At 40.3% G+C, this 16,233-nt stretch overlaps 1 protein-coding gene across 1 annotated transcript; it reads right to left on the bottom strand.

Annotated features, from left to right (window-relative positions):
* Window positions 1-2,901: 2,901 nt before the first annotated feature.
* On the bottom strand, window positions 2,902-10,561 carry NGDN (neuroguidin). Its single transcript, XM_030318739.1, has 11 exons — window positions 10,503-10,561; window positions 10,120-10,179; window positions 9,454-9,525; window positions 5,717-5,854; window positions 5,386-5,470; window positions 5,244-5,296; window positions 4,880-5,000; window positions 4,616-4,784; window positions 3,737-3,893; window positions 3,536-3,593; window positions 2,902-3,078 (listed from the first exon to the last, which is right to left on the bottom strand). The coding sequence occupies exons 1-11, from the start codon at window positions 10,521-10,523 to the stop codon at window positions 3,059-3,061; spliced, it is 954 nt and encodes a 317-aa protein (XP_030174599.1). The 5' UTR covers window positions 10,524-10,561; the 3' UTR covers window positions 2,902-3,058.
* Between the last annotated feature and the right edge of the window lie 5,672 nt (window positions 10,562-16,233).

The following is a 16,233-nucleotide window of genomic DNA, read 5'->3' as shown; positions in this document are numbered from 1 at the left end:
CTTCCTTATAACCAAAAAATCTTTTTCTAATGAAAAAAATACATCCATGAAGACTGCTGTGAACTCCTGACAGACATCTCCCCAATTCTTCATAAAATCATAACAAAACAAAGCTAATAAGGAAAAACAGGTCTTGGTCAAACCCTCTTCCCCCCTCCTCAGATGAAAAAACTAAGGCAGAGACACTAAATTATTTGACTAGAACAAGGCCAAGACTTTCTTTACTATCACAAGATGCTCATGTGAACTAGTGACAGACATCACTTAGTGAACACTGGAAATTATCTGTTGTTAGCAGTGCATTGACGAAATCGGACATTCATATGGTCTCAACAATCAGAGGAGTGAATCTCTGAGCAGGAATACAGGATACAAGAGAAGCAAACATCAGCCATAAAGAAACCCTGAGATTTGAATGCTTCGTTCCCTTGCTCTACTACTGTTAACAGTGGTTATCAAACTATATCCTATGTGTTTTGTTTTGTTTTGTTTTGTTTTGTTTTTTGAGAGAGAGAGAGGGCACAAGTGAGCGAGGGGCAGAGAGAGAGAGACAGAGAGAGAGAGAGAGAAGCGGGGCTCATGTCCACCGGAAGCAGGACTCGTGCTCATCCAAAGCAGGGCACAAGCTTTTCTGAAGTGGGGCTTGAGCACACCCAAAGTGGGACTCAAACTCACTAAGTGTCAGATGATTAATGACTAACTCACCCAGGTACCCCATTCTATGGAGTTTTAAAGGTTGCTTGCAGCTATTCAGAAATCTTGGGAAAAGCAGGCTATGAGAACATAGAGCTCTAGGCTTCTTCATCCTCACTTTAACTAAAGTAACTTCACTTATGCCTGTTTCCCATTTTGAGAATCCAAATAAAACTTTGTCAGCAGCATACTCTAAACAGTATTTGATGACTCTGGGGCAGATATTCTCAGAAATTATTCAACATTTTGTTGAAAACCTTTTTCAAATAGTGCCTATCATCTAGAAACCAGGGATAACAAGATATCCTGGGAGTAAAGACTGGATTGAATTAATAGAAGATCCACAAAGGTACAGGTTTTTGTTTGTTCAACTCACTGGTATAACATCAAGAGGGCAGAACAGTATCTGGAACTTGTGGTTTCTTTGAAGACAAGACTTTGAACAGGAGTGGGGCAGTAGGGAAGAGGGAGCTAAACTCTATAACCTACCTACCAGTATTTTTAAAAAGGAAAAACAAGCAACCTGAAGACTTTCATGAACCCCAGGATACTTGAGGGCCTCCACACAATTGTGTTCTTCAAGTACTGGTTCTCTTCATTTATTAGCAATGTAACCTTGGGCAGACTGCCTAAGTGTCTCAGTTTCCTTACTGGTAAAATAGAGATGATCTATAATTTGTAAGGATTACGTATAAAGCTCTTAGCTCAGTATGTAACACAAAGTAAGATCTTAGGAGAAAAAAACCACCACCACTTCCTTTTCCTTGGCAGTTCCTGTAACCCAAAAATCTTAATAAATGAGAAGCCAATGCAATAGTCAGTCCTAAGAAGCAAATGAGGTGGTCCTAACTAAGTATTTTTGAACTGAACCTCCTGTCCACTTAGTTCAGCCAGAAAGGGGAAAGAATCTCTAAACCTGTTCCGTGGCTCTTTGTTTAGATTCACTTGAAGAAACAGAAGTATTAGGGCCCTAGGCAGGTCAGGCTCACTCAGACTACAACGGACTAAAAGTTCAAGGCCCTAGAAATAAGCCCATTCTGGAAGAAATCTCAGAGATTCAGTCTAACACCTTCATTTTTCAGCTAAGGAAAATCAAAGGCCAGGAATGTTAAGTGATCCGCTCAAGTTAACAGGAGACAATACTAGGTTGACTCCTACTTTCTATCAGGCTACAGCCAACTAAAAACACACCCTGCCCTGATCAGGCAGACTAGTAGAAGTCCAAATTCACAGGACTCAGGACCAAGGATTTAGTGATGCAATAACCCAATTCTACTTCTCTCCATGACACTGCCCAGGAATACAGACACAAAATTAGGTCTTCATGAAATCCTAAGCACTTAAAAAAACTGTAGTAAATTTATTCAACAGATTCTTCAACTTCTGTCCTTTCCGGTTCCCCTTTTCACCTTCTGTATTACCCAAGCCTAAAGGCTCTCCCACCAGCAGAGGTCATTCTCTGGACAGAATACAAGATCTCAGATATGTAACTCCTACCAGTCTCTTGACTTGGGCAGATATTTTGGTGACATTTTCATTCTTTTGATCTTCAAGCTAGGAATTTTCAATCTGCCTATTTTTTTGGCACTCCTTTGCACAGCCTTTGACTGGTGAACTAAGACCTTAGTTAAAGGAAGGTCAAAGAGGCTGCAAAACACAAGACTATACTGATTCTTCATACTCTAGTCTGCTCATTCACTCTGCTGTTCTCTCTGGATAAACTCTCTCCCTATAACTGACCAAAGATCAGCCCTATGTTTATGTTATTTTAGGAAGAAAAGGAAAACATTCAGAAGTGGAGATATGAGTAACTTAACAATGAGAAAAGGTTCTACAATACAGCTTTTGCTAGTCATGAACCAAAGGTTTCCTGAATCACTGACCCCATCTGGTGGCCAGCAAGTTACATTAACAAAACCCACATATCTTAAGATGACTTGCACTCTATTACAACAAATCATACACGAACTTATGGCCACATGGGCCAGAAGAGTTGATTACACTACTCTAATCTCTCAATATTTTTTGCTAAGGAACCAATTTATAGCTTCTGAGAAAAGTAAACTATCAAAACAAACTATAAAGCCAACCTTCTCTCACTCCCCCTGCAAAATTTCATCTTTCCCTTTATCCTTTTATTACCATCTCACCAGAAAAACCCCACACCCAGTGATTCCAGTCATACAATACATATGCAAAAGCAGATTCATTTCGTAAGTAAAATCAATTTTATTAATAAAGATCTTTCCACATATCCAGAGCAAACAATTAATGAATTTCAAGGAAAAAAAAAACAAAACCTACATACAGTGAAATTAGAAGTATCCCTGGATAACAACAGATATACAAATATGTACACCCATCATCACCGCCGTCTCCGAAAACCTGAAAGGAAGGGAAACCAAGAATAAGGCAAAGGACAGTTGGAAAAGCTGAGGGGACAGAAGAAAAAAAGAAACCTAGAGAAAAGGGCTCAAGAAGGTTGGGTCCCCTAGACAGTACTCTGTACATCCTCCCAGGACAAAGGACTAGAAGTAGGAATGAAACTAAACTTGGAAAACAGTTCCTTCAAGTGACACTTTCATAGTCCTACTTAAGGAAGCCTGCACACCAACTGTGGGACCTTAGAAACAGAACCCAGAAATCTTTTTTTTTGTGAATGATGCTGATTTTCAGCTTGGCAAAAAAGAGAAAGCCCACTTCTAAAAAATCAATGCTCGGTCTGGAAGAGGTAACTACAGGGGTTGGTCTGAGACCTAAGATGGCAAATCCAGACAGCTGACATCCCAATTCGTACTTCCTACTCTGCACTTAACCATCCAAGTCCTAGCCATTCACTGACCTGTTTTCTTTCGACTTTTCTTAGGTATCTTCTTACGCTTCTTAATAGGATTCTGGTCCTGGAGACAGATGGAAAAGTGAAGGAATGGCAGGTGCTTCCAGCTGTCAGCACCCCTTTCCGTGTTCCTCATGGTAATGAGCCCCACGTGCACCTGGCTGAAATCAAGGAGGCTGCTTTCCCACCACTGTATCGCAGCCTTACCTCATCAAGATGGGGTGTTCCTCCTGTCAAAGCACTGATGTCACTAAAGTGTGTGAGGGAATGAAGTTGTGAATTCATGACACTTGCTCGTTTTCGTCGTCCTTTCTCGCGCTTACTGACACTTAAACGCACCATCATGCTCTCCTCATAGTTAATCCTGCCACAGAAACACAGTTTACAACATGTTCAATCTACACACAGAAAGCTGCAGCTAAAAATTTTCACCCCTTCTTCAAATAGTTCTCAAGAAATTTCACAGCAAGTCAATATAATATTTAAGATCAATGCACATATTGAGCTTCCTCAATGAAATGTTCTTTATGCTAGAAATTCCCTCCTCCCTAGAGATGAACTCATAGCCCATCCATAAGAATATTTAAACTATTATACCAAAAAACTTTCACCTTCAGGAACAGAATTCCTACACGAGCCCCTTCACTCAAATCTATCAACGGTGGAGACTGCCACCCAGGCAAAGTTGATGAGTCTGTATTCACGTTATAGTCACTTTCCTGCTTTTCTTTCCTGAACCTGTCTAGCATTCTTGATGCCACTATAAAAACTTGACTTTATTGGCTTCTGCACAGAAGTGAGAGTTGTGACAGTGAAATACGGAATTTTTAAAGTCCCACTAGGCGGAACTGCACATATTCCCCTTCGTATAGCATCTGCTCAGCCTAAACACTTGGGAAGATATTTTTTCCCGAGCTCCTATTCTGTACTTACCAACCCTAATTCTTAGAAACTATCAGCCCATTTTCCACTCTACTTTCTCTATAATGTGAATTCTCTTGGTACCAGACTTAATCATATCCATCCAAAGCATAAGGACAGGTCTCCATGGGGTAGAAAACAATTTCCAATTGCAAGGATTCAGACCTGTGTTGATCCTCCTGACTCTGGCGGGTGACATGAGGATGCCGAGCATCACGGATTTCCTCTGGAGCATCTGAGTACTGCTCCTTAAGTTCACGAATGACAGAGCTGCTCAATGCCCGTTTTCTGGCCCGTTCTAGGCGTTTCTTTTCCCTCTCAGCTTCTGTTTCATCTATATGATAAAAATCAGCGAGGGTTATCCCAGAACAGAGAAAAAGATAAGAGAGACACAATTTATGCTGAGGAGGCAGTAGACACAGTTCATACCATAATGTACTGGAACCAAGCGTGGTGGAACGTATTTCTTAACTGTTCCTTTTACAGATTTCTTTCCTGAAGCTTCAGACTGGCCTTCTGCTTCATCTTCCTCCTCGTCCTCAGAGCTCAACTACAAAAGGAACGCAAAATCCATAAACTCAGCAAGTGTTAGACACTAAGTAAAACCAAAGCTAGAGTACCCTGGGGAGTTGGGAATATAAACAAAGGGGAGAAAGGAAAATCTCATACTCTACATTCTAAGGCACAAGACAAGAGTCAACAGTAATAGGAGAATCCCAGGAGATCCAGGATCACCATGAGGCTCATTCAGGCTTTGAGCCCTCAGGAAAATCAGGTGAATGCAATCCCTTACCTTGCTCATCATATTGCTGGGATGAGGCTTAAAACGGAGAGGGTCATTCTCACCTGGGGGGGGGGGGGCACAAACAAGGGATTTTACAAGATTTGGAAATTTATGATAGTCCCCACATAATCTTACAGCTTCTGCCACTTACTGAGGCTGCCTGTCACTGCAGTCTTGACTAGCTTGTCAATCTGATACTTCATTTTTTGGTCCAAGGGACGAAGCTTTTCCAAAACCTATAATGTGGTTAAATAGGGTTATGTTCCCTTCCCCAAATTAAACATGTCAAAGCCTCTACATTAACTTGCCAGATAAAGCATCTAAGATATAAACAAAGTAGAGCAAGTGAAAAAAAAATACTTTTTTCATTTGGTTTCCTCACTTAATCATGAGAACACCCACTTAAATGAGAGCTATTGTGTGACAGTCCCAGGGTTCAGGCTGTGGAAACCCAGAACGCTAAGATGCGAAATGCTTCATACCGTGCGGATCTCTACCAGTCTCAGAACTGCAGCGTGTCCCTGAAGAGACCCTCCTGAGGCTTTGTCCAGGATGAGATGGGTTAAATCCATAAGGTACATGAGCAGTAGCTGGTCCTTAACTTCCAAGAGGCTGAGACCCTGAAAACAAAAGAGTAAGAAATGCCAATTCAGTTTTAGCCAAAGAAACAGGAGGAGAGCCTAGGGTAAACAGGGTAATTTTTTCCAAGTTCAAGTTTCCCCTCATCAGTTTATACAAGGTATCTGGAGTAGTCTAAAGGACGTGACTGTACCTAAAACGGCCACTAAGAAAATTATGAGAGAAGCAAAGCTCTGAGAATTACTGCAAGACAGTAAGAGCACAAAAATCAATAAAATGTCCCCAAAACTACTATGGTAGGGTTTCTCAATCTCAGGGCCATTGACATATGGGAATGGGCAATTCTTTATTGTGGAGTCTGTGTGGAAAACCGTATCCTTGGCTTCTACCTTTAAGGCCCTTCCAAATTTTGACAAATTTTGTCACCATATGATGTTCAATCTTTAATCAAAACAATTATTGGTTTTTATCCCCATACAATTATGTGATACGGTTAAAAACAATGATCTATACATACTGACATGGACTTAATTCCATGTCAGCACTCTCTACACTACAATATGGTTTCAGTTAAGGCAGGGAGAGTATGATGCACACATTTTATTTATTTCAATTTTTTTTTTTTATAAAATTTTTTTTTTCAACGTTTATTTATTTTTGGGACAGAGAGAGACAGAGCATGAACGGGGGAGGGGCAGAGAGAGAGGGAGACACAGAATCGGAAACCGGCTCCAGGCTCCGAGCCATCAGCCCAGAGCCTGATGCGGGGCTCGAACTCACGGACCGCGAGATCGTGACCTGGCTGAAGTCGGACGCTTAACCGACTGCGCCACCCAGGCGCCCCTCAATTTTTTTTTAAATTTTTATTTATTTTATTTTTCTAAGGGGTCTCTTTCTATTTGTTTATTTATGAAATTTATTGTCAAATTGGTTTCCATACAACACCCAGTGCTCATCCCAAAAGGTGCCCTCCTCAATACCCATCACCCACCCTCCTCTCCCTCCCACCCCCCATCAGCCCATTTCAATTTTTTTTAAATCTTTATTTATTTTTGAGAGAGAGAGTGCGAGCAGGGGAGGAACAGAGAGGGAGACACCGAATCCGAAGCAGGCTCCAGGCTCTGAGCTGTCAGCACAGAATCAGACACAGGGCTGGAACTCACAAACCATGAGATCGTGACCTGAGCTGAAGTCAGACGCTTAACTGACTGAGACACTCAGGTGCCCCTAACGCACACATTTTATACACAGAGAAAAATCTCTGGAAGATAACACACTAGTAATAACTGCTCTCCATGGGGATCAAGATGAGGAAAAGGAAGAAACGGAGCATTTGTATTGTGAAAGTATTTTTCATCAGGCATACATTACTTTTACAATAAAATAAATTTCCCAAAAATATACCCCAGTGATTATCTCAGAATGGTGATTATATTGGTTTTAAATTTTCTTTATGCTTCTATGCATCTTCCAAACTTTCTAAAATTAAAATCACATTACATTTACAGTCAGATAATCAAGCAAATATCATATGAGTAACACAGGAGGGCACTTAAGTTACAGTTGTTAAAGAAGTTGGGGTGCCTGGGTGGCTCAGTTGGTAAAGCATCCAACTTCAACTCAGGTCATGATCTCATGGTTTGTGGGTTTGAGCCCCACGTTGGGCTCTGTGCTGATATCTGGAGCCTGCAGCCTGCTTCAGATTCTGTGTCTCCCTTACTCTCTGCCCCTCCCTGCTTGTGCTCTTTCAAAAATAAATAAACATTAAAAAAAAAAAAGTCTTTGTGACTACTTAAAATGAAACTGAAAAAGTTGACAGCCCTTGGAAGACCTATTTTGTTTCAGACAGGTTAAATACTCTGCCTAAAATTACACACGTATTAGAGGAGTATGGGATTCAAACTCAGTCTGACTCCAACACCAAAGCCCTGGGTATTTTTAAACAAACATGGGAAGCTGCTGGAGATCAGCACTAGTGTGGTAACAGGTGGAGGCGCAAAGAATTTAAAGACAAACTGAGTTTAACCTCTGAATTAGGCATTTGGTAGTCAAATAATGGGTAACTCAATCTCATGACCCCAGTCTCCTCATCTATAGCATATACAGTATTTCCTTTCTGCCCCGAAGAGTAATTACGAGCTTAAAAAAGATAATATGAAAGAACTCTATAGTCTGTAAAGCACTTAGTAATTTTCGGTCTTGAAAGATAAGTTACTAAATTCTGTTCAATGAATAAACAAATATATAGTGATCTAATACATATGCTGGCAGCCCAGAACCAGCCAAGAATTTGAGAAGTAGGTTCTTCCTGACTAGCTTGGACTCTGTCAAGTTCAAATAGAGTTATAAGCATATGAGAAAAAAATCAAAAAGAAGAAAACACAAAGATAAAAATAAAAATAGGTAAGAACAAAACTGAATAATGAAATAGAAAAGGCAAGGGGAACATATTAGAAACTCTACTAGCTCTAGGGGCGCGTGGCTGGCTCAGTCAGTGAAGCACGTTACTCTTGATCCCTAGGTTGGAAGTTTGAGCCCCACACTGGGTGTAGAGATTACTTAAAAAATAAAATCTTTTTTTTTTTTTTTTTTTAAGTAGGCTCCACACCCATCGTGAGGCTTGAACTCATGACCCTAAGATCATGAGTCACATACTCTACCAATGGAGCCAGCCAGGTGCCTCCCAAAATAAAATCATTAAAAAAAAAATTCTATTAGCTATCTTTCTAAAGCATAAATCTTCTGTAAATCCCATATTTAAAAATCTTTCAGTGACTCTTATTAAGTTACCACAATGATTTTCATACTTTTGTTGACCTATGGAGTATATTAAGTAATATCTTAGAACAAAAACTCCACATATAAAACAAGAGTTTTCCACTTCAAGGATCCTTCAAGAAGGATCCAAAGCCCTCCTTCTATACTGCTCCATATCCAATGACCCCTAAGCAGGTTCTACAAGACCTTAAATTAAAAACCACCATATTTCAATTTTAACATGCATATTGTTTTCATATTTTCACATCTCTAAAGTCAGGATGTATCTTTTAATCAATGGTACCTTAATGTTATGTCATATGTTAACAGGCCGAATTTTTTTTTATATACAAAATAAGTGGCAGGTCCCAAATTAACAGCATTAGATTGGATGAAATACAACAGTAACTCCTCAGTTGGCCTACAAGGCTCTTCACAGAGTGACTACTTTCCTAGTCTTACTTCCTACTCCCCACCTTCCACCCCAACACTGTACATCCAACCACACTAAATGACCTCCTTTCCCAGTTTATCACCATGCTTTCAGGACTCTGTCCCTTTGCACATGCTGTTTCTTTCTGTTCCCTGGAGTCCTATTTATTCCGCACAATCCTGTTACCACCTGTGAGAAGCCTTCCCTGACTTCCTCTGTTCCTCTGGCAATTATTTAATCTCTCTCCTGGGCTTGCACAGTACTCATTATGACTCATCAGCAATTCTGCTGTTGCTTATACCTATTGTTTTGATCTGTCTCCTCTCCTAGACTTCAGCACAGAAACTGGATCTTATTCATCTTTGAAGTTCCAATACAACACAATAAATTTATGATGAAACAGCTGTTAAGAAGAAGTCAGGGAATGCCGACTCTTCAAATACGTCTTACCTTCTCTGTAGGATAGGCTCTAGCTTGAACTTTTTTTGTCAGAGCTTGTACTTGTGCAGTTACAGCCATCACCTGAAATTAGTCCAAATAAAACCGCTGACGAGAATACACCTAGTCATCTCTGAGCATGGAAGGGCAAAAACTAAACAAATCACCTGAAACAAAGCCTAAAATATTGTTACTACCTTTCTTCTCAGACAGTGTAGGAAAGATGGTTTCTGATACTTTTTCATAAAGTACAAAAAAATTTCCACTTCTTAAAGCTAAAGAAATCATCTTATCAAACCTTGGGGAGGGGATGGGAACTGGGTCAGTGGTGATGTGGGGAGACTGTACCTTATCTGTACTGGCTTTATCAACCAATACAGCTGGCTACCCAAAGGGCAAATCCTATCACCTTTCCCAGCATTGGTTTCTTTAACTATGAGAATAAAGGAAATACATTCAGATAACTTCTTTTTGGAGTTTTCTGTATTGCTTTAGATGCAGAAATAAATTACTTTGAATTCTAACCCGAAAAGGTTTTTTCATTAAGTCACTTGGCTCTTAAGGAATTTGGTATCATTCAAATATATGTCCCTCAAACGACCAAAGTTTGGAGGTGAAGCACACAAAACGAAAGCCAATCCGTCAGTGACCCATCCCCAAGGGGGTGACATGACTCACCTGATCCTGAAGGTTTTTCAAAAGTGTCACGGCACTTTGCAGGTCTGACTCCAGCACCGCCTATGAGAGGGAGAGAGAATTAAAGAAAAGCACTTATTTCCTCAGGATTATTAGAAGACTGGACGTATGGGGAGGAAAACCCTCTTCTCCTTCAGACACCCCACATTCCCGACTTTTCGCAGACTCGTTTCACAGTCGGCCAGCCCTCCAGGTTTCTAGGAGAAGCGGTAACTTCAGCCCCCTCACCCTACTGCTGCTTTTATCCTGCTGTATCAGGGAAGTTGCTTCTCTGAAGCTACTTTCGTCACCTCCTTTCCCTCGCGCCAATTATTTGCCCAGAGCCGCTGAAGTAAGGAAATGCCTACACAACGAAGCAAACTCACAAGATTCCCAGGCGCCGCCATCTTCACAAACCCCGCCTGTTCCGGGGCGGTACTTTCGGAGAGCCAACCTTATCTGATAGACTTGATAGACAACTCCCGCTTGCAAATCTAAGCCAATAGAAATAAGGGCCTCTCACTTCCGCCCCGAACAGGATGTGGGGCGGAGAAGCCACGCCCAGCCAATAGAATGGAAGAACTGACTAAATTCGTCAGACTTAGGGGAAGATCCAATGACGTAAAATTACTCGTGGAAAGGGGCGCGTGATTAGTATATTGAGGAGAATGATGGAAGCTAAACCAATAAAAACGGGGCAAGCGATTGATCGACAGTTAGAAAGACCCTATGGAAAAAAGGAGTTTGCTGAGCAAACTGATAGCGTATTGGCTTCCCGGATGCCGCAGTACCCAGTCTTTTTCACTACGCTGCCCTTGCGTGGCCACAGTCTACCGCTAGGTGGCAGTCCTTGGCTTTGCTCTGAGACGGCAGTGTTGCGGATCCGCCAAAGCTGTTTGCTGTTCCAACGCGGGCCACGCGAGGTTCCCCACCGGCTTCAAGGCCCTTGCATAGACTTTGTGATACACTCTTGTGTGACCCTGGAGAAGTCACTCGGTCTCTGACATTTTTTTCATCTGTAAATAAGACAGTTGAGCCAGAGAAGCCCAGAGCCAGCGTTTAGAAACGGACACACCGACACTTGGCGCTCATGTCCCTCATCGTGTTTACTGGGGACACTGCGGAAAGAACCCCCCCCTTCCCAGATGCAGCCCCAACACTCCTCATCCCTATCTATTTGGGGACTTAAAAGGGAGCACGTTTTACTCATGAGGAAGCCAGTTGAGATTTATGTGACTTGCCCCCTGTCACACAATTTCGCAGCCGAATTTGGCCCAAACCCACCCCGTATTTCATTATGCCCTGCCTCATCTTTTCTCAATACTTTAAAATATGTCAACTCCTGCTTCTCACAAGCTGATAAAGTAATTTGGGTGGGTATTACTTGCTTCCATCACCTGCCTTAAGAAATAAGCACTGCAAAAGGTTAATAATGGTCTTGAATTTGTCCAAGCTGACCTAGGACTAGAAATCAGATCTCCTGACTTGGAACGGTCTTCTGGAACTAAGGAAGGAATAACCCCTGTATCTCTGCACCCAGGGTGGGAAAATCCTGGTTTCTAAATCTTTTGTTGGACCCAGGAAGAATAGGTAGGGGTTGTATCCAATCACCATATCTCTTAACATTGTTTTGCTGCTTCAGGCCCACCATGGAAGCTCAGGGTGCCTTGACAGCCTATTCATTCAATTAACCAATAATTAAAAAAAAAGTTTTTAATGTTTATTTTTGAGAGAGAGAGAGACAGAGCACAAGTGGGGAAGGGCAGAGAGAGAGAGAGAGAGAGGGAGACACAGAATCCGAAGCAGGCTCCAAGCTCTGAGCTGTCAGCACAGAGCCTCAAGTGGGTCTGGAACTCGTGAGATCCTGACAAGCAATGAAGTTGGTGGCTTAACTGACTGAGCCACCCAGGCTCCCCTAACCAATAATTTTTGTACCGTTTGTCAGGATCTGTATTATGGAAAATTTCCATCTCAACATAAATTCTCGTACTTGTCTTGTTAGGTTATAAGTAAGCTTTTCTTTTCCTTGGGACTTGAAATTAATCTGTTCCCATGCATTATGATGTCAGCAAAGAACAAATTACACTACTTTGTTTTGGTTTTGATTATTAAATACTTACTAATCATTCTTTTCGTTACAAGAAAATCTTGGAGTTAACAGTACACTAAGTCTTTGTAAAATTCTTCCAGGACTCAACCAACAAGTATTGGCAGAGAACACAAGATTATTAAATTTATTGTTTTCTATTCCAACAATTCCATAAACTGTTAGTCATTAGTAACATTTGCATGTACTGTACTTCCTGTCCATTCCTCTAGATATAAGATTTTTTTTTTCTCTCTGATTTCTTTCAGGATTTTTCTGTCTTTGGCTTTTGCAGTTTCAACATGGTATGCCTATGTATGGGGTTTTTTTGGTTTTAGGTTTTTGTTTTTTTGGTATCCATCCTGCTCAGCGTTTTCTTTTTTAATTTTTTTAAGTTTATTTATTTATTTTAAGAGAGAGAGAGAATGCAAATGGGGAAGGGGCAGATAGAGGGAAAGAGAGAATCCCAAGCAAGCTCCCTACTGTCAGCACAGAGCCCAACATGGCGCTTGATCGCACAGTGAGATCTTGACCTGAGCTGAAATCAAGAGATGCTCAACTGACTAAGCCACCCAGGTGCCCTAAAGATTAGTTCCAAATTATGGAAATAGCCCAAGTGTCCATCAACTGATGAGTGGATAAAGAAGATGTGGTATACATACATATGTGTATATGTGGTACACACACACACACACACACACACACACACACACTGGAATATTACTCAGCCATAAAAAAGAATGAAATCTTTCCATTTACAAGGACGTGGATGGATCTAAAAAGTATTATTCTAAACAAAATAAGTCAGTCAGAGAAAGACAATACCATATGATTTCACTCATATGTAGAATTTAAGAAATAACAGAAACAATGAAAAGGGAAAAAGAGAGAGGCAAACCAAGAAATAGACTCTTAACTATAGAGAACAAGCTGACTGTTAGCAGGGGGGACGTGGGTGGGAGATGGATTAAATAGGTGATGGGGATTAAGGAGTGAACTTCTTGTGATGAGCACCAGGTGTTTTATGGAAGTGCTGAATCACTGTATTGTACACCTGAAACTAATATTACATTGTAGGTTAACTAACTGGAATTTCAATAAAAACAATGAAAAAAATAATAAAGCTAGGGGCATCTGGGTGGCTCAGTCGGTTACGTGTCTGACTCTTGATTTCGAGTCAGATCATGATCTCATGGTTGTGATATTCAGCCCCACTTTAGGCTTGTGCTGGGCTTGGGGCCTGCTTAGGACTCTCTCTCTCCCTCTCTCTCTGCCCCCCCCTCAAAATAAACTAATTAAAAAAAGAATAAAGTTGTATTTTACAGAAAAGTTATCTACACTGACTTAGTTTTTTAAAAAAGAGTTTTATTGAGGTATAATTTATATACCATAAAATTCACCTGTTTTAAATGTATAATTCAATAATTTTTAAAGAAAATTTACAGAGTTATACAACCATCACCAGAAAACAATTTAGAACATTACCACCATCCCTCATGCCCATTTGCAGTTTATCATCATTCTCATTTCTGTCTAGCCTTAGGCAATCACTACTTTCTGTCTTTATAGGTATTCCTTTACTATACATTTCACGTAAATGGAATCATATAGTATGTAGTCTTTTTCATCTGTCTATTTTCACTAAGCATAATGATTCTGAGTTTTTGAGTGTGAGATCATAGACCTGAGTGGAAATCGAGAATCAGATGCTGGGGAGCCTGGGTGGCTCAGGCAGTTGAGCATCTAACTTCAAGCTCAGGTCATGATCTCACAGCTCATGAGTTCAAGCCCCATGTCGGGCTCTGTGCTGACAGCTCAGAGCCTGGAGCCTGCTTCAGGTTCTGTGTCTCCCTCTCTCTGCCCCTTCCCTACTCATGTTCTTGCCTCTCAAAAATAAACATTAAAAAAAAGTCAGATGCTCAACCAACTGAGCCACCAAGGTGCTGCAATATTTTGACCATTTTAAAACTCAACTGTCTTCTTGAGTTGTAAAGGTTCTCTGTATATTCTTAGCAGAAGTCCTTTATCAGAAATATGACTTCCAAATATTTTCTCCAAGTCTGAGGCTTAAACTTTAATTTTAATTTTCTTAATAGTATCTTTTAGGTACAAAAGTTTTTAATTTTTATGAAGTATAATTTATCAATATTTTCTTTTATGGATTGAGCTTTTAGTATCATATGTAAGAATTTGTGTCTAACCAAAGACTTTCCCTATGTTTTATTCTAAAAGTTTTATAGCTTTGGATCTTAAAATTAGGTGTATGGCCCATTTTAAATTATTTTTGTGTATGGTGTGAGGTAAGGTTCTACATTTATCTTTTTGCATGTGGATATTCAGCATCACTTGTTGAAAAGACATTTTCACCCAATTGCTTTGGGATTTTTGTTGAAAATCAATTGCTCTAGTTTAGTTTTAAATTTTAATTAAATTAAAATTCAGTTTCTCAGTGGTTCTTAATACATTCCAAGTCCTCAACGGCCATATTTAGCTAGGGGAAGACAGGGAGAGTCCCAATCAAGTCAGGAAGGTGGGAAAGCCCAGCCTGGGGTGGGGGAGTATTGGTAGACCAGTCAGACCTGGAGGTGGGAGGCTGTGAAAGGATAAGATGGTATAAGCTGTGACCAATTTAAATGCCAGCCAGGGGGGGCCTAGGCTTTGTCTCAGATACAACATAGGCCCTGGAGGCTTCTATTCATGACAGATATGTAAGATATGTAAGAAGTGATACTTTAGAAAATTGAGTCTGCCAGTCATTTGGTGAAATGAGCAGCTGGAAGACTAGTCAAGGTGCTGTTGCAATTATCCAGGTATGAAAAGGGGCCTAGCTGAACAGGTAGACTGCAAGGAGCTGAGAATTACTAGATGGGGCCCACTGAGATGGGGCAAGTTCTGGAGAACATTGTCATTGCAGATGCTGGAAGGAAGTCCAGACCAGCCTGGAAGCTTATAGAAGGAATTAGTCCATTAAACAGTCAGAGTCAGGAAGATGTTCTAACAAGACGGCACTAGGACAGGTTTGGAAAGCCTAGCAGGCTAGTGGTAACAATAGATACCACTCACTGAGCACTCACTGTTTGTTGGGAGCTATGCTTGTAACTTCTTTTTTTTCCCCTAGCTTTCTCCTGGTATAGTTGACAAATAAAAATCGTATATATTTAAGATGTACTATGTGATGTGTAAATATATGATTACATTGTGAAATGATTACCACAATCAAGCTAATTAACCAATCTATTACCTCATATAGTTACCTTTTTTTTTCCTTTTTCTTTCTTTTTTTTGGGGGGGTGGGTCTAGTGATGAGAACAATTAAGATCTACTCTTAGCGAATTTCCAGTACACAATACAGTATGGCTAACTATAGACACTCTGATGTACATCAGATCAACAGAACCCATTCATCTTTCATACCTGGAATTTTGTCCTCTGAACATTTCCCCTACCCTCTAGCTGTTGGTACCCACCATTCTACTCCCTGTTTCTCAGAGTTTGGCCTTTTATTTTCCACACACAAGTGAAATCATATAGTATTTGTCTTTTTGTGACTTATTGCACTTATCACAATGTCCTCCAGTTGCATCCATGTCATCACAATAACAAGGTTTCCTTCTTTTTAAAGACTGAGTAATATCCCTTGTGTGTGGAATCAGATTTTCTTTTTTCTTTTCTTCTTCTTTTTTTTTTTTTTTTTTAGATTTTCTTTATCCATTCATCCTTTGACTGACACTTAGGTTTTTTCCATGGATTGACTATCATAAATAATGCTACAATGAGCATGGGGGTGCAGCTATCTCTTTGAGATGGTGATTTCATTCCCTTTCGATATATACTCAAAAGTGGGAACACTGGGTCATGTGATAGCTCTATTTTTAACTTTTTGAGGAACCTCCATACTATTTTCCATAATGGCTGTAACCAATTTTTAAAAATAACTCCATATACATAATCCTTAAGCCAAGCAAATGGGCTAGATATTACCATACACATTTTGTAAATAATTTCATTTATTTATTTATTTATTTATTTAT

This window comes from Lynx canadensis, chromosome B3 (genome assembly GCF_007474595.2).
Source record: "Lynx canadensis isolate LIC74 chromosome B3, mLynCan4.pri.v2, whole genome shotgun sequence".
NCBI classification, from domain to species: domain Eukaryota; kingdom Metazoa; phylum Chordata; class Mammalia; order Carnivora; family Felidae; genus Lynx; species Lynx canadensis.
The sequence above is the reverse complement of the archived record's forward strand: the minus strand, read 5'-3'. Positions and strand labels throughout refer to the sequence as shown.

Coding starts and splice junctions, on each gene's coding strand:
- NGDN (XM_030318739.1), bottom strand. CDS start 10,523: ATGGCGGCGCCTGGGAATCTT. Junction 5,297..5,385: donor TGCAGTGACAGGCAGCCTCA/GTAAGTGGCAGA, acceptor CCCCCCCCCCAG/GTGAGAATGACCCTCTCCGT. Junction 4,785..4,879: donor CTTGGTTCCAGTACATTATG/GTATGAACTGTG, acceptor TTTATCATATAG/ATGAAACAGAAGCTGAGAGG.